At 54.2% G+C, this 20,332-nt stretch overlaps 2 protein-coding genes across 3 annotated transcripts; one reads left to right on the top strand and one right to left on the bottom strand.

The window, feature by feature from the left end:
* Nucleotides 1-3,421: 3,421 nt before the first annotated feature.
* RRP9 (ribosomal RNA processing 9, U3 small nucleolar RNA binding protein) lies at nt 3,422-11,364 on the bottom strand. Of its 2 annotated transcripts, XM_086367740.1 has the most exons (16): nt 11,199-11,364; nt 10,845-10,927; nt 10,571-10,678; nt 7,659-7,768; nt 7,205-7,272; nt 7,081-7,122; nt 6,656-6,782; nt 5,901-6,025; nt 5,726-5,818; nt 5,262-5,362; nt 5,044-5,178; nt 4,896-4,958; nt 4,535-4,680; nt 4,374-4,453; nt 3,709-3,782; nt 3,422-3,592 (listed from the first exon to the last, which is right to left on the bottom strand). In XM_086367740.1, the coding sequence occupies exons 8-16, from the start codon at nt 5,928-5,930 to the stop codon at nt 3,499-3,501; spliced, it is 816 nt and encodes a 271-aa protein (XP_086223866.1). In that variant the 5' UTR covers nt 5,931-6,025; nt 6,656-6,782; nt 7,081-7,122; nt 7,205-7,272; nt 7,659-7,768; nt 10,571-10,678; nt 10,845-10,927; nt 11,199-11,364; the 3' UTR covers nt 3,422-3,498. The 2 variants fall into 2 exon arrangements, with proteins under 2 accessions (XP_086223866.1, XP_086223865.1); XM_086367739.1 differs by lacking the exon at nt 10,571-10,678.
* Nucleotides 11,284-17,910, top strand: PARP3 (poly(ADP-ribose) polymerase family member 3). Its single transcript, XM_086365468.1, is given in 14 exon segments — nt 11,284-11,295; nt 12,032-12,107; nt 12,339-12,438; nt 12,751-12,940; nt 13,272-13,445; nt 13,668-13,856; nt 14,017-14,149; nt 14,236-14,280; nt 14,283-14,461; nt 14,683-14,832; nt 15,040-15,126; nt 15,373-15,550; nt 16,704-16,859; nt 17,295-17,910. Coding segments are annotated over 14 exon segments (1,839 nt in total). The 3' UTR covers nt 17,465-17,910.
* Nucleotides 17,911-20,332: the final 2,422 nt, after the last annotated feature.

Here is a 20,332-nt window from a genome sequence, read left to right as displayed (position 1 = left end):
GCAATTCGGTATCAAGCATCTCACAACTGCTCATACAGTTGATCTCTGTATACTATAACCCTTGAATCTTTCCATTTCAGGTGTGCTTTTAATTTTTTTTTGTTAACAGCTTTGTTAGAATGTATAATAATGCAGATGCTATACAATTCATCCCCTTAAAGTACATGGTTCAGTGGTTTTTTTTTTAATGTTTTGTCTGTGTCGAGTCTTTTTGGCACACGGGAACTTTGGTGTGGCATCGGGGCTTCTCTCTAGTTGTGGCTCACCAGCTCAGTAGTTGTGTGTGGGCTTATTGCCCCACCACATGTGGGATCTTTGTTCCCTGACCAGGGATCAGACCCTCATCCCCTGCATTGGAAGGTGAATTCTTCTTTTTTTCTTTAATGTTTCACATACTTATTACTGAGCAAACAGATCCCTAGGGAGGAAACACCCACAGCCAAACATTCCATTGCTCCCATAAAATACTCGTGAGCTGTTCAGACAGTGGTGATGTTCTCATTGCCGTGATTCCCTTAAGATGCACATGATCTTGACACAGCATAAATGTTTGCCACTTCATATGTGAGACTCCTTATATCCCCAGCTTGGATCTTCTCCAGCGTCATCTCTTGGGAGCTTTGCCTGATTTTATTACCAGTTTTCATTCGAATCCACTAGGGAATAGGATGATTCCGTTTTTGTTTCCTGGCCAGGAATCACTTGATCCTGCAAGTCCTGTGAGAAGACAGCAAGGAGCAAATTCAACTGAACATAAGATAGGATGATGGAGAAAAGACTGAAAGGCAGATTCTTAACCACTGGATCACCAGGGAAGTCTGTATTCGATGGTTTTTTAGTATATTCACAGAGACATGCACGATTTCCTTATTCCTGTATTTTTTTGGGTAGACTGGGGGTGCCTGTAGGCCAATTGGGGGATCCGGAGGTGAGGCATCCTCAGTGACATGGGCAGGCTTCCTGATGGAACCTGTGAAGTGGTTAGTGGGCTCTGCATCAATTTGATATGTTTTAAGCCCTACCTGCTGTTCTTTCAGCCCCTCCCCACCCTTCTGTCAAACTGCACACCTGTGTTTTAGGAATGAGAAACGCACACCTCAGTGACCCTGGGGCTGTGATCTGAGGAAGTCCCAGGGCCTCATGATGACCAGGTGGGTCTGCAGAGGACAGAAATAGGCAGAGCCAGGAAGGGCCCCACCTGGTGTCTTTTGCCTGGTTCAGAGCTACAAACAGAGCTAAGAGTTTCTACAGTGGCTCACCTCACCCTCACCTGTGGCCTTGAGTCCATCATGGGTGGAAGAAGACAGGAGAGCGCTTGAGCCCATTGGAGTGGGTGGTGGGAGGCATATTGCAGCACCCCTGAGTCACAGAGCTTTGTATTGGTTATAAAACAGAGCAGTGAGCTCATCGCCTGCTCAGCTTCCCTGCAACTTACTGGACACTGCAGACTGAAGTCTTGATCATCCTCCTCCCGATCCTGCTTTCCCCACTCGGTCTTCCTCATCTTCATAAATGTCACCACTGACTACTATGTTGCCACGTTCATCTCATTGCACAATCAACAAGTATCTGTTGACTTCTCCAAACACAGCTCTGTCTCCCCGTTCTGCCACTGGGCCCTCTCACACCTCCATCACCTCTTACCTGCTATTACTATAGCTTCCTAAGTGGCCACCCTTCTTTCTCCCAAACCTCTACTAATTAATTCTCCACACAGCAGCGAGTTGTGTTTTCTCTTTACTGTGAACCAGCTCATTTTACGTTTTTGCTTTCAACCCTCTCGTGGCTTCCCATTGCCTGGAAGCGAGCAAGGGAGAAAGGGAGGAAGAGCCCAACTACAGAGTCTCAGCTGACCAAGGCCAAGAATAGAGGCCATAGGAGGGATTATTTTCAGTTTCAATTCCAAGGGCATTTATTTTCGTTCTCCCTGGGAATGTGTTAATGGAAAAGGGGTTTGTGGATTAAGGGGCATCTCCATATTACTTGCAATATTGTTCAGGAGGTATGTGTATCCCATCATTAAGCTCAATTTAAGGCGGAGACATAGGGAGTGAATTCTAGTAACATCCTCTGATCCATAACAAGATTTTCAGGGATTCGGTCTGAACCTGACCCTACAGGCCCCAAGACAATGAAAGGAGCAGCTCTGTCCAAGGGGGAGGCCTGGGGAGACCGGGGGGAAGCCACTGCCGCTTGAGAACCACAGGCTCAGCTTTTGGACTCAAGGCATTAGAGGAAAGGTATGGGCAGAATCCTTAACATTCCCATTTTCCACTGAGTTTCCAGAGGAGAGGTGGCTTCACTGCACTGCTAGCTCTCCAGTAAAGCCTCTCCACCTCTTTACTCCACCCCATAGCAGGAGCTGAATTATCCAGTGAAATCAGGAGAATGAACATTCCTTTGACATGTTTACCTGGCAGGGGCATTGCTCACAGGAGTCATGCAGCCTGGCTGTCATTTGGACCAAGGGCAGAGCTATTCCCACCTCTGACCCTTGTCCCCAAGCAGTGAGCAATGCAGGGTCCCACCTCCACCCCGACCCCCACCCCAAGGGCAGTCTGGCTCCTAAAGCTTCCTGACCTGGCCTGGGTGGGGCAGATCAGCCTGACTTGTAAGAATACATCCAGGATGGTCTGTTGGGACAACAGTTTCATTTTTACTTATTTATTTTCGGCCGTGCTGCGTCTTCATTACTGTGTGGGCTTTTCTCTAGTTGCGCCAAGCAGGGACTACTCTCTAGTTGCGGTGCTCAGGCTCTTCACTGCATTGGCTTCTCTTGTGGAACACGGGTTCTTGGGTGAGCAGGCTTTAGTAGTTGCGGTTCCTAGACTCCAGAGCACAGGCTCAATAGTTGTGGTGCATAGGCTGGAGAAGGAAATGGCAACCCACTCCAGTATTCTTGCCTGGAGAATCCTACGGACAGAGGGGCCTGGCAGGCCATGATCCACACAGTCGCAGAGAGTCGGACACAACTGCAACGATCCACACAGTCGCAGAGAGTCGGACACAACTGCAATGACTACGCACACACGCACAGGCTCAGCTGCTCTGCAGCACGTGGGATCTTCCCGGACTGGGGACCAAACACGTCTCTTGCAATTGGTAGGCGGATTCTTTACCACTGAGCCACCAGGGAAGCCCCCTGACGGTCTTCCTTTCAGTCCTCAGACCCCACAGCCAGGCCTTTACACACACTGGACAGCCACAGCTTCTTAGCTGAGGGGTCAGCAGCTTCCGACCCCAATGAGCCCAGAGCAGGGGGGTGGGAAGCTGGCCTAATGAGGTCACAGAGGACACTCAGGGTCCAGGAGCCAGAAGCCAGCTGAGGGTCCCATCCCCAAATTCCCTGGAAAGGCTAAAGCCCCTAGGCCTTTACTAAGCCATCTCTGCGCTCCCTACCCAAGAAGCTGGAGAAGACAAGACCCAAAAGAGGAGACTTTTAATACAAAGAAAGCAGGGGATGACCTGGGGAGAACTTAAATAAAGGGGATGTGAGTGTCAGGAGCCAGCAGCCGGGGGCCTGGGGGCCCTGCGGAGAGGGATGATGCAGACAGAGTTCCGGGCCTCTTTGATCCGCCACCACCGGCCAAGCCTGCAGGAGGGAGAGATGCCGCTGAGGCCAGGCCCAGCCCCCCGCAGCATCCACCTCTGTTCCCACCCAGCCAGTGCCACCTGCCCCACCCTCGCCCCCCGAGGCATGCCTCATACCTGTGCTCCTGCCCCACCCCAGCCACCAGGAAGTCCCCAGCACTGGAAAACTTGAGGCTATTGACAAAGCCCACCTGAGAAGAGGGAAGGACAATGTAGTGAGATGTGAGAAGAGACCCTCCACCACAGCCCCAGCATCACAGTTAAAGGTCTACCCTGCTCTGCCCTCTGCCGCCTGGGCCTCAGCCTCCACATCTGTGAGATGGGGAAAGTAGATCTCAGGGGATCAAACAATCTCAGTTTGTGGGGATTAGGGAGACAGTGTGCACCAAGTATGGCCTGGATCCTGGCTCAGGAGACTCCATGACCGAGCCCTGAACTGCCACTCTGCCCTAGGCTGTTCCAAGTCCACACGCTAGCCTGGCATTCAGCCCGGCACCAGTCATGCAGAACCCATCACAGGGTCAGGCCCTCTGTGCTCTGTGCACACTTCCCTGCCTTGTACCCCAGTACCCAGGACAGAGCCTGGGACTCCTTTGGGAGGGGAGTGGAGGAGGAGAAGGGAGAGGAAGAAGGGAGAGTTTCTGCAGGCCCTGTAGGAGCTGGGGCTACAAAGGGAAGTCACAGCTGGCCCTGCCCTGAGGAACCACCCTTCTGGCAGAAAAAGACTGGTAAGGGGCTTTGGGAGAGTGGTAAAGACAGGCTGGTATTCAAGCCCCACTCACCAGGGGGATGTCATAGAGAAGGTCAAGCTGCCGGAAGCCCTCTCCACATTGCCAGAGCCGCACAGAATTGTTGTGGGAGCCTGGGAGACAGGGAGACAGTGAGCAACCCCCTCAGCAGCCTACCCTGGGATAACCTCCTCTCTGCCACACAGGGGACCCACCTGTGGCCACAAGGTCTGTGTTGAGCAGGGCTGCGACTGACGACACCCAGAAGGGCTGCTCCAAGCCCGGCTCCCCCCGCAGCCCATGGGCCTCACGCTGCAGGGCAAGTGGCCGCTTCTTGGAGAGGCCCCACAGGGCCACGGAACTGTGGACAGGGAGCAGGGTGAGTGGGCGGTCAGGGGCAGGGCAGAGGGCCACATGGCAGGAAGGGACCAAGTGCACACCAGCCACGTGAAGCAGACAGGGTGACCTGCGCTCTCTGCCTCAGTGTCCCCACCTATGGAAAGCGGCTACTCCAGCTCCCGACCAGGGGGATTTTCTATGCAGCAAGCCTGGGGCGGGGGGAGGGGCAGCTCTTACCCGTCGTCTGCACCCGACACCATGTGCTCCTCATTGATGAGCTGGATGCTGTCGATGGAGCCCCTGAGAAAGGAGCCGTGAGGGGCATGGCCCAGCCTCACCCCCAGCCCACGCTGCCCCCCACGCTGGGCACGGCAGGCCGCCTTACTGGTGGCCATAGAAGACAAGCTGGGACTCCTCGGGGATCTTCCACACACGCACGGTCCCGTCCCGGCCCCCGGCGGTCACACAGCACTCCCTGCTCAGAGCATCCAGTGCGGCCACAGCGTCCTGGTGCCCGAAGCTGGAGCAGGGGACAGATGGACGATGAGGTCACCCATGAACCTGAACACACACGTGTGCATGCCCTCTCCCCGGCACACTTACAGCGTCTCCACATAGGAGTTCTCTGCCACATTCCACACCTTCACAGAGCGGTCGTGGGATGTGCTGTAGAGCTGGTGGGTGCCTCTGCGGAATGCCAGCCCCTGGGAGTTCATGGAAAGAGGGAAGAAGGGGACCTGGGCTACAGCAGGCGAGACAGAGGTCAGGCCCAGGGAGCCCCCTCGAGAGTGCTCTGTGGGGCTCTACGTGGAGACAGAGGCACACTCACTTGCCCTTGTCAAGCAGGTACAGACTCCTTGGAGGCCGCCTCCTCCCTAGGCAAGCTCGCCTCAGTCTCCCCCAGCTCTTCCCCATCGCTTCCCTGTTTCTGTCCTATACACCGACATGCAGGTTCTATGAGGATGAGGACCCTCTGCCTCATTCACGCCATTCCCTGGAGCCAAGCACCAAGCCTGGCCCACTCAGGTGCTTGAGAAATGTCCACTGAAGGCGGCCCAGCTCCTTACCGACACAGCGTCCCGGTGTCCCGTGAAGGTGTACAGGTGCTGGCAGCTCTGGGCCTCCCAAATGAGAATGAGCTTGCTGCGGTCGCCTGAAGCCTATGAGGACAAGGACCATGGCCAGAGGCACCCACTGTGTGCCCACACCTCTCACCCACCCCCGGGGCCAACGCAGCCTTACCAAGTACTTGCCATCGGAAGAGATGGCCATGCAGAGGACATGGGTGCTGTGGCCGGGGGGTTGCCCCTCGGTGCCCTTCTTGGCTCGAGGGATCACATGAAGTTTCCGTCCACTCTCCACGCTCCCTGGCACCAAGGGGAAGACAGATGCTGCTAGGACTGGGGTAGGCGTCTGGTAGTCCCCTTTAAGGGCCCCATGGGACCATGGAAAAAGTCCTGGCCTCAGGTCAGAAGATCTGGCTCAGCCACTGTGAGCTCCTGGACAAGTCACCTCAGTTTCCTCATCTGTCAAGTGGTGCCAGTAATCCCAAAGGGCAGCCAGGAAGCCCGGAAGAGAAGGCACAGGAAAGTGCTTGGGGCTGATGGTGCGAGCTCCTCCTGTTACTACTGTGGGTGGAGGAGGCCACCCCTCAGCGGTCAAAGGCTGGGAACGCAGGAGGACCAGGAACTCAATCCCAGGGCTGTGCGGAGCCTCAAGCATCCTCTAGTCCAACTGCCCACCTGCAGCATCAATTTCTGTTAAATCACCATCCCGCCTCTCCTCCATATCTCCGATGACAGTGACAGAGAGCTCACAAAGCCCCACTCCTGGACAGACACTTCCACCGTCACCCAGAAAACACCTCTCAGGGAGCAAACCTGCCTCCAGAAGCTTTCCCCATCAGGCCTCTGTCTTCCCTGCTTATTCCCTCCTCCCCAGACCAGCCCTCCCAGATGATCCCTTGGGGCTGCACCCCCACCCAGGCACTCACTCACACTTAATAATGGTGCAGTCTTTGGCAGCAGAAAAGATGGCCAGGTCGTCAGGGGTGACAACCAAACACGTGATAGACAGCTGGTGGCCACGTAAGATTCGAATGTCAGCTGGGTCTGGGGCCTGGATCTAGGCAGGCAGGTGCTGGGTCACTGCGACTGGGGGCAGGAAGGCCACCCTCCACACACACACACACAGACACACACACACACACACAGACACACACACACACACACACGCCACCCTTTCCCACCACACTGCCAAGAAGGAAAGCCAAACCCAAGGTTGCAAGGACTGACCCTGTCTGGCCAGGTGCCCACTATGTTTCACAGCAAAGACCCCACAGCCTGAGTCCCCAGTTGGGCCCTTTGCCCACCGACCCAGGTGATTCCCTCCAATCTGACACCAAAGTGCCCTGCCCACTCACCTCCTTTGCCACTGACTTCTGCAGCCTGCCCCTCTGCTCAAGCTGCGTAGAGAGGAGAGGAATGAGATCCCAGAAGCAGACGAATCCCATCCCTTCCCTGCCACCACCCTCCCTCCACACTCACCACATCCTCCTTCAGCCTCCCTGCCACCTGGTCCTCCTCAAATTCGCGGGCCTCAGCCTTCTCCTCCTCTGTGGAGGACAGAGGAGCCCAAGTAAACCCAGGCCAAGACCCCACTTTTCCCTTCCTGTCCCAACCTGCCGCCTCAGTCCTAGGCCCTGAACACTTGGGCTGTGTCCCACGGAAGTTCAGCCCACCTTGGGCAAAGGTGGCGGGGCATGGGGGGTAGGGCAGGGAGGGCTGGATGATCTCCTCCTGCCCACCCTCTAGCTTTGCTTATCAGATCAGTCTAAAGCCCTGTGAAGCCTGGCCCACCCGAAGAGGTCCATCAGAGCTCACGGCCACCCTCCCATAGGGCAGCCAGAACCTGAAGCCCTGGCTGCCCACCAGGTACCTGCATCAGTCACCCACCAGGGGCACAGGCCATGCCCCTCACCTGCCCAGCCCACAGGCTCACCTTGCTGCCTGAGCTGCTCCAGGTAGACCTTGGCCAAGCGCAGCTTCTTCTCCTGTGCGGTCTCCTCCAGCTCCTCTTCCTCCTCCTCCTCAGTCCTCCTGAGAGCTAGACTGTGGGCAGGAGCGGGCTGGGTTTGAGGAGGTTCGGCCCACTCCTCTGGCCACTGGGACTCTGCCTCCTCACTGCCTTCCCTGCCACTTGACCACCTCCATCCCTGCCAGCCCTCATGGCCAGTGACCACACACACAGAAAACTGAAAAAAGATGTGACTTACCAAACTGAAAGGGCCCATCCAGGGACCAACATAAGGGTGAAAACAGACCCCAAACCCAAAGATATAACTGTGAAGTCTCTCAACTCTGGAGGGAAAGAGAAGGTTCTATAGGTCCAAGAAAAATCAGATCATGTTCAAAGGGTCAAGAATCAAAATGACTCCAGACATCCCTCAACACCAGCCCTGAGAGCAGGACACAAAGGAACTGCACACACAAAATTCGGAGTAAAATGCTAACCACTGGATGGCGGGCCAAGTTAAGCCATCAGTGACAAATGAAGATATTTTCAGGGGTATAAGGTGCCACAGAATTGGTCCCTTCTCCTTTTAAGGATGGAGGGTGTGTTTCCTGAACAAGAAGACTGACCTAAGAATGGGGAAGGTGTGGAAGTGTTAGTTGCTCAGTCATGTTCGACTCTTTGCAACCTCATGGACTGTAGCCCACCAGGCTCCTCTGTTCACAGAATTCTCCGTGAATACTAAGGGTGGGTTGCCATTCCCTTCTGAAGGGAATACCGAAGTGGATTGGGAATACTGAAGGATACCGAAGTGGGCTGCCATTCCCTTCTCCAGGGGAGCTTTCCGACCCAGGGATAGAACCTGGGTCTCCTGCATTACAGGCTGATTCTTTACTGTCTGAGCCAGGCATGGGAGACAAGAAACAGAAGATCCAACATGGAAAGCAGAAAAGGTAGATCTCAAAACAACAACCACCCCCAGACACAAGGGAGCCGCCAACCCAGATCTGACGTGAGAAACCAAGAGGCAGACATATTGGGACTATCATCGCCCCATCCTCACTGCCGAAGCACCATCCTCTACCCTGAGGATGGGATTCCAGGTGAAGCTTAACTGGGTCTGGCTGGACCTTGTGAAGATCTTGATTTCCCCTCCACATCCCTCACTTAAGATGAGTCCTACGCTGACTTGCTCCTGGGAGCTGGAGGTAGGTCATGGGAACTCAGAAGCAGAAAACCCAGGGCTGCCTGTTCCCTCTGATCACGTGCCTGCAGATATCTAGTCCCTGTCAGGTACCCCAACTGTTTCCAACACTCATCCATGACCTTGCCCACAGCTTCCCAGAAAGGGACATTGGAAATTCTCAGGGAAGCCAAGGCCTCATGCTCTTGAGACCAGTTAGTACCCAGCACCAAGCAGGTCTTCAGCTGACAGAGTTGCTGCCCTTCCCTCATATAACCAAGGTCTACACTTCTACTCAGTTTACTCAAAGGAATAAATCTTTGTTTAGGGTTTCACACAGGAGACAGAACTCTAAAGAAAATCAAGAGAAGCACACACCATTATAATTCCACTCATATAACATTCTGGAAAAGGCAAAATTCTAGGGATAGCAGTTACCAGGGGAGAGAGAAAGAGAGGAACTGACTACAAAGGAGCCGGGGAAATTTTGGAGGGTGGTAAAACCCTTCTCTATCTTCAGAGCGGTGGCAGTTTATATGAGTCTGTTACAACTCACAGAAAGGTACACTAAGAAACAAATATCACTGTATGTAAATTACACCTGAATCAGAAAAGGAAAAAAAAAAAGGAGATCAAGAAAAAGGAAGGAAGGAAACCAAAGAAATTATTAACTCAAGTCAGGAATGGCAGTTGGGTCTTCTACGTTTCTACACAGGTCTAGTTCTGGTGGGTGCACAGAGGTCCATCATTTCATCATTACTGTCTATGGTACAATTACATTTCATTAACTCTTCTGTAGCTAATAAATTTCACAACACATTTTAAAAATATTTCAAAGTGTTTCACACAGGGCCTGGCACACACTCACCTGCAGTAACCTCAGGACTACAAAAAAGTATATAAAGTCCTTCTGAGAGCAGGTTAAGACCAACATGTACTCAACATTTAGAGGCAGAATTTCTAAAGCCAACTTAAAAAAAAAATAATTTAACATTTGTATTTATTTATTTGTTGGCTGTGCTAGGTCTTTGCTGCTGTGCCTGGGCTTTTTCTAGTTGTGGCAAGTGGGGACTATTCTCTAGCTGTGGTGCACGAGCTTCTCACTGTGGTGGCTTCTCTTGTTGACGACCACAGGCTCTAGGTTGTGTGGGCTCAGTAGTCGTGACACACAGTCTTAGTTGCCCTGTGGCATGTGGAATCTTCCCAGACCAGAGATTGAACCCATATTGGCAGGTGGATTCTTAGCCACTGGACCACCAGGAAAGTCCTCTAAAGCCAACTGTTAAGGAAGGCACCAGGATTTCCTGGTGTGACAGCTTCCATTCCACAAGGTTAGGCCTGACACTTGCTAGCTCCCTTTGAACTCCGCAGTATGTTTCACCCCCATCACCTGCAGAATGAATGAGGTACACAAAGCCCTTCACAATCTGGATGCACGTACCACCTGCCCTTCCACCCTCTCCATCTTCCATTTAGCCCGTTTAACCCCTAGACTTTTCTCTGATCCCTGAATGCATTCCCTACCTCTCGATAAGGAAGCCCTCCTGATCTCTCCAAGCCCTATTTAAACTCCCTTTCTCTGTTCCCACAACACACAGCTCTAAGATACGCCTCCCATCACAACACACTCTGTCTTCACCTGCCTGCTCATCTCTGTTCTCAAAAAAATGAAACTAGTGCGTGGCTCTTTCAGTAACTGAAATTGTGAAGAACTAACAAGCATTTCTTGTATCCTCCCCTTGCCTGGAGTTCAGCTCCCTGTCACGAGCCAGGAAGATTCAGCAGGTCTCCCATTGGGACTGGGGGTCCTCCCCACACAGAGACCCTGCAGAGAAGGAAATGACAGTTCTCAGGGTCAGAAAGTGGAGGAAAGAGTCAAGACCTGAGATTCTGGGTGCTGGCCCAGTTCTAGCACCCCTTCAACTGAGGATTCCTTGCATACACCATGGGTCCCAGGGTTCCTTTCCACTACGTGGAAAAAAAGAGCTCACCTCTCACTCTCCGAGTCGCTCGAGATCTCCTCATTCATCTTGCCGCCATCCTTGGACTTGACTTTGTCCCCAGAGGAGTCGCCCTGGGAATCACATAATACGTTTTTGGTCAGGGGTCCCGACCACTCGGGCTCTGACCAAGAGTCCCTTAGGGTCCCTCGAGAGCCACTGGGAAAGGCAGTGGCCCCTGGCTCAAGTGAAAGACTTTTCAGGATTTGACGCACGGAGAAAGGGAAGAAGCTGACTCCAACCCGGGTCCCGGGGGCGAGGGGACCGGGGCCGGGACCCCCGGATGGGATTAGGGTGGTCCCAATAGGCAGGATAGACCCCCGCCTGCCAAAGCGCCATGCTCACCTTTCGCCGCCGCTTGAAGGCCTCCGCACCAGCCCCGGCCCCTGAGGCCGGCTTTCCCCTCTTACGAGCCGCCCGTGTCGCCGACATGCTGCCCACGGTGCGTGTTGCAGCAGCCGCTAGAGAACTCACGTGGCGGCTAAACCCAGGCAGTCCCACCCGACTCCCCGCTGGGATAGGCTCCCACCGCCCTATAGGTCCCGCCTCCCACAGCTCTATTGGGTCCTTGGATAGGTTCTGCCACGCCCCCAAGCTCCCATAGGGTAAATGCCTGTGGCCCCGCCTCCCAAAGTTCCTATAGGTTCCTGCGCCGTGGCTCAGACAGTAAAGGAAGCAAGCCTCTTCCCGGCGCTTCCGGCCAACGACTGTGGCGCATGCGCCCCGCCGCTGACTGACGTCTGAAGAGGGGTCAGACTCCGACGCCTTCTCTGTATTTGCGCCCTTTGGACGCTGGGGGGCGTCAGAGATGCAGGGTCCCTTTCCCTGGACCGTGACTCCTCCCCGTCAGGGGCGGGGACCAGGGTGAGAGTCTGACACCCTAGTAACTGGGGGAGAGGGAGCCAGGCAGTCCTTGGGAGAGGAAGGCAATGCCTGCACCTGCGGCCAAGGTCACTTGACAAACCAGTGGACACGTATTGCATGTCTCAGGCGAGATGTGCACCGCTAAGGGTGCGTCAGTCCCCTGGGCCTTGGCTCTGTCCAGGTCAAGTGTCTACCCATTCATGGGACAGGCTGCCCCGGCTCCGCCTGCCCAGCCTCTGACTCACCAGACTGGTGACCAAATTACTGGAATCCTATCCACACCCAGTTCATCCCTGCTCCCCTAAGGCTTACAGACGGTTGTTAGAACTGACTGCCTAGGAGGTACTGACCCGGTGGCCACCACTTCTCCCAGGTCCCTGCTTCTCTTAGGTGAGTGCTCTATGGCTCTGCCCACAGCCTTCCACACGGCAGGACAGGGCAGGGTGGGTGTGACTGGCTTTTGCCAGTTCAGTGCCACTGGTCCAGGACCCGGACTGGCATCCCAGAAGTCTCGAGTCTGATGGGAAGAGTTTCTGTGCTACTGGGTCCCAAGCTCTGGAGAGACAGAGCTGGCCTCAGGAGTGCTGCCCCCCAGGAACCACTGCCCACTCTCCTCCATAGCTGAGGTGACACAGCCCAGCAACCATGCCAAGTCCAAGTCAGCTGAGAGGGGGGAGGAACAGAGAGTGCTCTGCAAGGAGGAGCCCAGAAGTGGGAAGGGGTAGATTTTCCTTTCACTTTCCCTTCCACCTCAGTACACACAGGAGAGCTAGAGAGGGTGGAGAGCCCCTCTTCCTTAACCAAACTGGGAAGATTGTACAGAGGCCGGGCCTGGCCCCAGTGACTAGAGAAAGAGGTCTGTCCGGTGTGCAGAGATTTGGTTTTGGTCAGGGACTGGGGCGGGGGCGGCGGGGGGGAAATGGAGGCAGAAGGAGGTTACCAAAGGCAAACTCAGAGTGGGGCAAACTGGTGCTGTGGCAGCCAGGTCAGGTACAAAGGCTGTGGAGGTCTGAGGGACTCCTCTGTGCCACAGAACAGCCACGGTTCCAAAGCACAAGCTCCAAGTGCAGCATGAGGGTCCTGAGAAGACGAAGGGGCGACAGGGGGCAGAAGAAGAGGACAGTTTCCGTTCCACTGCTGAGGCCCTTAAGGCCGCGCCCACAGAGAAGTGCATAGCCCGAGTGGACCCCTCATGTCCACTCAGCTGCAACCCTGGAACCCAGGTAAGCTGTAGTCCCCGGCCAGTCCCGATGCCTGCTCCCTCCTGGGTACAAGGACACTCAGACCTGCTCCCCACAGCCTTGGCCCTGGCCAGGTGGTTCCAGGCTCCCAAGAAAGCTGTGTTCTCCCGAGACCCCAGAGGTCAGGCAGGGCTATAGCCCATCAGATCCAGGCAGGTCAGGCAGATCCAGGCAGTGTCTGCTCTTCAGACCACAGGGCAAGCCCCTGAGCTTCTCAGGCGTTCCCCTCCCACATTTTAAGGCGGGGTTCCCGGACAGGGCCTCCTCTGATGCCCCAGTGCAGTCTGATTCCTGTCAGCGTCCAGCCAGGTAGCCCTGGGGTGCCCGAGCCAGCCTGCCCTCCCTGTACCCGCTCTGGCCACCGGTGCATGAAGACTACAACTGCACCCTGAACCAAACCAACATTGAGAGAAACAACAAGTTCTACATCATCCAGCTGCTGAAAGATGCTGACTGCTTCTTCTGCTGGACCTACTGGGGACGCGTGGTAAGTGCCACCCAGCCATCCTGTGCCCCCTCTTCCCCACCTCTCCCTGCTCAGTGCATGCCTCCTGCCCCCAAGGGTCCCAACAGCTTACGCAGGCCGAAAGGCCACAGCCACTGACTGTGGCCCTGCCCCGTCTCTGACGCCCAGGGGCACTTGGCACAGGCCGGCACAACAGAGGCCAGCAAGCATTTGTGGCAGGCACTGTGGCTGTGTCGCTTACAGGGAGAGGTGGGCCAGTCAAAGCTCAGCCGCTTCGAGTCACTGGAGGATGCAAAGAAGAGTTTTGAGAAGAAATTTCGGGACAAGACCAAGAACAGCTGGGCAGAGCGGGACCACTTTGTGGCCCAGCCCGGCAAGTATACACTTACCGAGGTGCAGAGAGAGGACGAGGCCCAGGAAGTCGTGGAGAAGGTGAAGTGGCCAGGGAGGAAGGGTGGGCCTGGGCCGAGGGAGGGGACACTACTGCCTGGCTGAGCGCCCTCAGGACAGGCCTCGCTCTCTAGCCTTGACCTGCTCTGGCTGCAGGTGCCCAGCCCAGCTGCTCCTGCCCATGTGCATCCTCTACCCCTAGGTGGACGGAGGCCCAGTGAAGGCTGTGGTTCAGCGGGTGCGGCCCTGCTCCTTGGACGCAGCTACGCAGAAGCTCATCACCAACATCTTCAGCAAGGACGTGTTCCAGAACGCCATGGCCCTCATGAACCTGGGTGAGGAGTCAGGGGCGGGCAGGGTAGCAGGGGCCTGGGGGTGGCAAGGCTGCGGGACGGTCTCCTCACTCTCCCCATCCCCCCAGATGTGAAGAAGATGCCACTAGGGAAGTTGAGCAAGCAGCAGTTTGCCCGGGTTTCGAGGCCTTGGAGGAAGTGGAGGCGGCCTAGAAAGCCCCCGCAGACAGTGGGCGCAGCCTGGAGGAGCTGTCCTCCCACTTCTACACCATCATTCCCCACAACTTCGGCCGCAGCCGGCCCCCACCCATCAACTCCCCTGAGCTTCTGCAGGCAAAGAAGGACATGTTGCTGGTGAGGGCTGGCAGGTTACAAAGCAGACAGACAGGGGGATGGGGGACAGAGAGATGGACTGTGACGAGCAGGCCAAAGGACAGAGGAGGGGAAGGCCAGGCAGATAGACGAGATGCAGCTGAATAGGTGGATACACAGGTGGGGCAGCCACAGCCCTAGTCAGGTGGGAGGGTGAGGGAGGGTCAAGAGGACAGCCAAGCTGCCAGTGCCCATCACCTTAGGTCCTGGCGGACATCGAGCTGGCCCAGACCCTGCAGGCCGCCCCCGAGGAGACAAAGAAAGTGGAGGAAGTGCTGCACCCACTGGACCGAGATTACCAGCTCCTCAAGTGCCAGCTCCAGCTGCTGGGCCCAGAGACCCCTGAGTACAAGGTGGGCCGGGCCCCGCAGAGGAGCCGAGCTAGCAGTGGGCACTGTTCCTCTGCCTGTCTGCCCTCCAGGTGCCCAGAGGGGTCCCTCGGCCTGGTCCTTCTTTCACTGTGTCTCCAGACCCTGAGGAGAGCCCTGGGACTGGGGGACAAGAGGAGCTTGGTCCGCATGTCGCTTGCTCTTGACACCCAACTTCTGCTGTCTCTGCAGGTGGTACATGCCTACTTAAAACAGACTAGCAACAGCAACAGGCCCCCTGCTCTTCAACATGTTTAGAAGGTGGACCGAGAAGGGGAGGTGAGGGAGAGTCCCCCCGTCACCACTGCCTTCTCCCTGAGGGAGAAGGCCTTGGCTTACCCGCTCCTTAGGGAGTAGGCTGAGCTACTCTGAGCGGTTTCCACCAGGCCTAGGGCTTGTGCATGTGTGCATGAGTGTGTGAGTGGCCAGGGGGCCCTTGGCCTTGGTTATCTCCTCTGATGGCAGACAGAAGCACCTGAGCTTGGGGGGCATGACTCTTCTGGTTCCCACCTTCGCCCACCCCAGGGAGATCGGTTCCAGGTCCATGCCAAGCTGGGCAATCGGAAGCTACTGTGGCATGGCACCAACGTGGCCGTGGTGGCCGCCATCCTCACCAGTGGGCTCCGCATTATGCCACATTCTGGAGGCCGGGTCGGCAATGGCATCTACTTCTCCTCAGAGAACCACAAGTCGGCTGGCTGTGGTGAGGCGTCCCTCAGAGCCAAGTCCTGGGTGGGCATGGGGACACTAAGGAGCATGGGGCCCGGTGCTTGTCCAGTTGGTGGTGGGCCCAGGAGTGGATCTCTTGGATGCTTACTCACTCGAGAGCTCAGTGGGGAATCCTGGCGGTTGGGGGACTCAGGGGGCATCCGGTGGTCAGGACAGCTTCCTGAGGGAGGCAATGTGGATAGGATGAAGGTGCCAACCTGACCTGGAGAGGGGGGTGGTGAAAGAGGAGCCTTTGAGGTAAAGTAGCCCGGGTGTGGCACGAAGCCTGGGAGGCTGCAGCAGGTCAGCATCTCTGAACACAGCCTGAAACAAAGCTTAGAGAAAATGCCTGGTGTGGATGGGGGGCTTGGGGCCCAGGACGATCAAAAGAACCTATTCAGAGAAAGATGGGGAGTACAGTTGAACCTGGCTGCAGCCACAGGGAGGGTGGTTAAGGTCAGAGGCTGCTGGGAGGCTGTGTTCCCATCCAGGCCAACTGATGGGCACCCAGTCCAGGGCAGTGAAGGTGGAGGAGGAGGAGGAGAGAAGCCAGGAGACGAATATGTGAGAGGTGGGGTGGGCAGCGTGTGGGAAACGGTGGAGGGTGTCTCTGATGCCCCCCAAGTTTCTGTCCAGAGGTGTCCTCACTGAGGTGATCTCCCTATACTGGCTCCTTGGTCCAGGTTGACCACATTATTGGAGACCACCACCACTCAGGAGAGCAAGGTTGGGGGAGTCGTCTAAGAACAGATGGGGCTGAAGTTTGCTCAAGGCCTGGGAGCCCACTAGGAGGGCAGAAGAGCCTAAGAAGGAGAGGAGAGTGGCCTCAGGAGATCTTTGCAAGAGGATCCCAGGATAGAGGGTGAAGGAGGCCAGTGGCAAAATCAGCAGAGCAGGCCAGAAGAGCCCCCACCCCAGATATGGTCACTGAAAGGCCATTTCCAACCTTGATGAGGGTGGCAGAGGCCTGGCGTCAGGGAGCAGAGAGGAGAAAAGAAGCAGGCAGGGACAAGGAGCCTGGAGAAATGGTGGGAGGAAGGATGGAAGAAGGCCCGGGCAGCAAAGCCAGAGGAGGTAACAGTGCAACAGGGGCCCAGGGAGTCAGGCAGAGGCCAGTCTGCCTACCCTGAGCCTTCCTGTGCCCCCAGTTACTGGCATATCCTGCGGGGCCCATCACATTGGCTACATGTTCCTGGGTGAGGTGGCACTGGGCAGAGAGTACCACATCACCGTCGACGAGCCCAGATTGAAGCAGCCACCCTCTGGCTTCGACAGTGTCATTGCTCGTGGCCACACAGAGCCTGGTGAGTCTCAGGAAGCTGGACAGGCCTAAGCATTAGAGGTGAGGCTGAGATGAAGCAGGACGCTTTCAGGAAGAAGGTGAGCAGGAAAGGGACTGTGAAGAAGGACAAGAAGAAGCCGGCTTCTTCACCGCAGTCCTTCACTTTGTCATTCAACATACGCTCACTGATTCAACAAATCATTCCTGGGCATCCAGGAGGGCTTCAAAGAGGAGGTGTCATTGACTGAGCGTGCAAAGATGAACAAGCATTTCCCAGGCAGAGAAATGGGGGAGGAGATTCCAGGCAGAAGGCCCACCCTGTGCAGCAGTTTGGAGGTTGGCTGGGGGGAATGAGTGGGCACTCCCTGTGACAGAAGAGCATAGAGGGTAGGACTAACTGGTAAAGCCAAGGACCAGTGGCCCTTGGGTGACCCATGGCCCTTGCTGTGCCCTGCAGATCCAACCCGGGACACTGAGCTGGAGCTAGATGGCCAGCGAGTAGTGGTGCCCCAGGGCCATCCCGTGCTCTGCCCAGATTTCAGAAGCTGCAACTTTTCCCAGAGCGAATATCTCATCTACCAGGAGAGCCAGTGCTGCCTGCGCTACCTGCTAGAGATTCACCTCTGAGCTGTCCGCCCAACCCTCCCGCCCCCTGGGCAGGAGCTCAACCATCATCCTCAATCCCATATCAACTTCCTGCCCTCACATCTCCCTCCTGTGTTCCAGGGATTCCCTCTCCCTCTGATCCTTGTTGGTTCTGGCATGGCTGTGGCCTCAGTCTCACCTCCTAAGGTGATGGGTGTGATGGACTGCAACACGAATACAGCAGCCTATTCAAGGCTGTGTAGTTAGCGGGGCACAAACTGAGAGTGGGTGGGTCCCACATCCACCCAGGCCATCCGCTGTGGCCTAACTGTCCATCCAAGAGAGGTGAGATGATGGATTTCCCTGGCGGCCCAGTGGTTAAGACTCTGCTTTCACTGCAGGGGGCACAGGTTCGACCCCTGGTTGGGGAATTAAGATCCCACAAGATGTATGGCAAAAAAATAAATGAATTCTCTGTGAAGTCATAATTTTTGTTTATGAAAATCTTTCACCATCAAAAAAAAAAATGAATAAACAAGAGAGGTAGGCTGCACGTCAGGTATGCACAGGCAAGTTTATTAAACATTGTATTGGCTTACTCCCTGGCCTCTGCTTGTCTGTGCCATAGCTGCACGAGGCCCGGGCCTCCTTGCTCTCCAGGGCAACTTGCCACACCACACAGCATTTCCAGCCCCACTCCAGGGAGTGACCACTCACACGGGTGAACACCAGTCATGCACACACTCCCACCCACTGTGGTCACAGTCTATGTTGGTCCTTGCAACAACTGTCCTCCTCTGATCATTGAGCCTCTGAAAGGGACCCTTCCCCTCCACTCAGAGCTGTTAGTCATGTGGGGACCCATCTAGTGATTCTTCAGTCCAGACACAGCCAGGCAAATCAAGCATTTCTCATGTCTTGCCACCAAACACCCATGTGTATCTTTTGTCTATTATAAATGAGTTGAGAATATTTGTGAGGGGTTCAGCTCTGCTGTCATGAAAGGAGTGGTAATTATCACCCCAGGTTACTCTGTCCACAAACGAGGGGAGCAGATATTAGACAGCAGGTCAGGACCCAGTGCTGGGTCATACCCTGCATTTCGTTGTCATTCTTTTTGGTTTCCTTTAATCTGAAACCATTCTTGAGCCTTTTCTTTTCCCTCCATAACTTTGGACACTCTTGACACTCCTAAAGAGTACAGGTCAGTTGTTTTATAGGCTCTCTCAGTTCACGTTTGTCTGATATTTTGCAATAATTAGATTCAGGCATTGCAGTTTGGCAGGAACATTATGTGAATGACATGTCCTTGGTGTACTATATCAGGAGGGACATATCCCATCCTTGGTGATGTAACTTTGCTCAAAGTCATGTCCACCAGGTTGTTCCATGGGGAAGTTATCATTTCCCCCATTTGTAATTGATCAGTAATCTGTGGGGAAATATTTTGAGTGTAAATGTCCCATTCCTTATCAACTTTCACCTGCTAGCTTTTACATTCAGTGACGATTTTTACCTGAAATTGATGACTTCAATGAATTTTTGCTACGATGGTTGCAAATTTTTATCTAATTCCACCATTTCTTCTGTATTTATTAATAACAGTCACCTTTCTTTCCTTATTATCAGTATGGACCCATGGGTTCTGATTATATTCAATGTCTGTGCCATAGCTGACATTGAATGGTCCAGTTCTCTGTTATTTGGATGAGACTGTTGCTGTTTTGTTGCTGTTTTGATCCTCAAGTTGTCCCTGCTTTGGCTAGCAGAAGGTCCTTCAGGCTAACTCCTGTGTCTACATCATTTTGTGAGCACTTCCTTAGGTTCTGGTTATCACATGACGTTCCAGGCTCATCTTGTACAAACCTAGAATCAGCCATTTCTCCACAGGGGTTCCCTAGAGCAGGAGATGATATTGAGAATCCAAGATCTGGGCAGAGGTGTGCTCTTTGGAACCGCATGTCTTTGCTTTTCAGTCCTGGCAGCAAAGAGCACTAGGAAATATGTACATGTAAATAAACACATCTATCTCTGTCTGTTTCTCCGATTCCAGTGTGTCCTTCCATTCTTTCCCAAATCTATAATTATCCTCCCTTCTCCTATAGTCGGAACCTTGGTTCACATCAACCTCAAATCATTTACTTATTTGCCTAATCTGACACAAAAGCAGTTTCAGAATTGCTGTACCTACAACCATTGTGAAAAACAAACTTGCTCAGTAGAGTTCAAGATTTATCAAACCTTATTCAAACTAACTTTTTTGTCTTTAGACTGAAGGTCAATGGTCAAAGCAACAATTTGAACACAGGTTCAAATATTACTTGGATTAGTTATTTATTTCCCTTCATTGTGGTGGTTATTTATTTGGAATGCAGGTAGGTTCATTTGTTTCTATATATATTCACTTTTAGGGGGCTTTCTCATCTTGGTTATTTTTTTTTTCAACACATAGACCATTAATATGGTCCTCCAAAGTCCAGTCTGTCCAAATCTGTGCTCGGAAGAGTGTTCTCCTAGCTCTCTCACTCCATGCTCCATGCCTACCAACCTACTGGAGTTTCTGGTTTATCCTCCTTACATTTCTTTTTGAAAAAAAAAAAAAAGATGATAAACTACAAAATGTTTTCACTGTTAATTTAGTTGAACGATTTTAGAGGGAGAATGCACTCCCCAACCCACCATAGTCCCCATCCCTGCCTATTGCCTTCCCCAGGCACCTGTTCTCATCTGCTTTCCCATCTAGTCCTGCTGAGTCCTCCCTAGGCCCTACAGGCCTAACTGGGCAGTGGGAAAGCCAATGCCCTCTCCTTCCTCTGAACCAGGATCTCAGAGGCAAATACCCACTTCAAAGTTGTGGTCAGGTATGGGAAGTAGTGACTGTGTGGACAGAGCGTAGGAAGCAGGTGACCC

Source organism: Bos grunniens, chromosome 22, assembly GCF_055505025.1.
Source record: "Bos grunniens cultivar Pamir isolate PY7600 chromosome 22, Bosgru_T2T1.0, whole genome shotgun sequence".
Lineage (NCBI taxonomy): Eukaryota > Metazoa > Chordata > Mammalia > Artiodactyla > Bovidae > Bos > Bos grunniens.
Note: the sequence above shows the minus strand (reverse complement) of the source record. Positions and strands in the feature narration are given on the sequence as shown.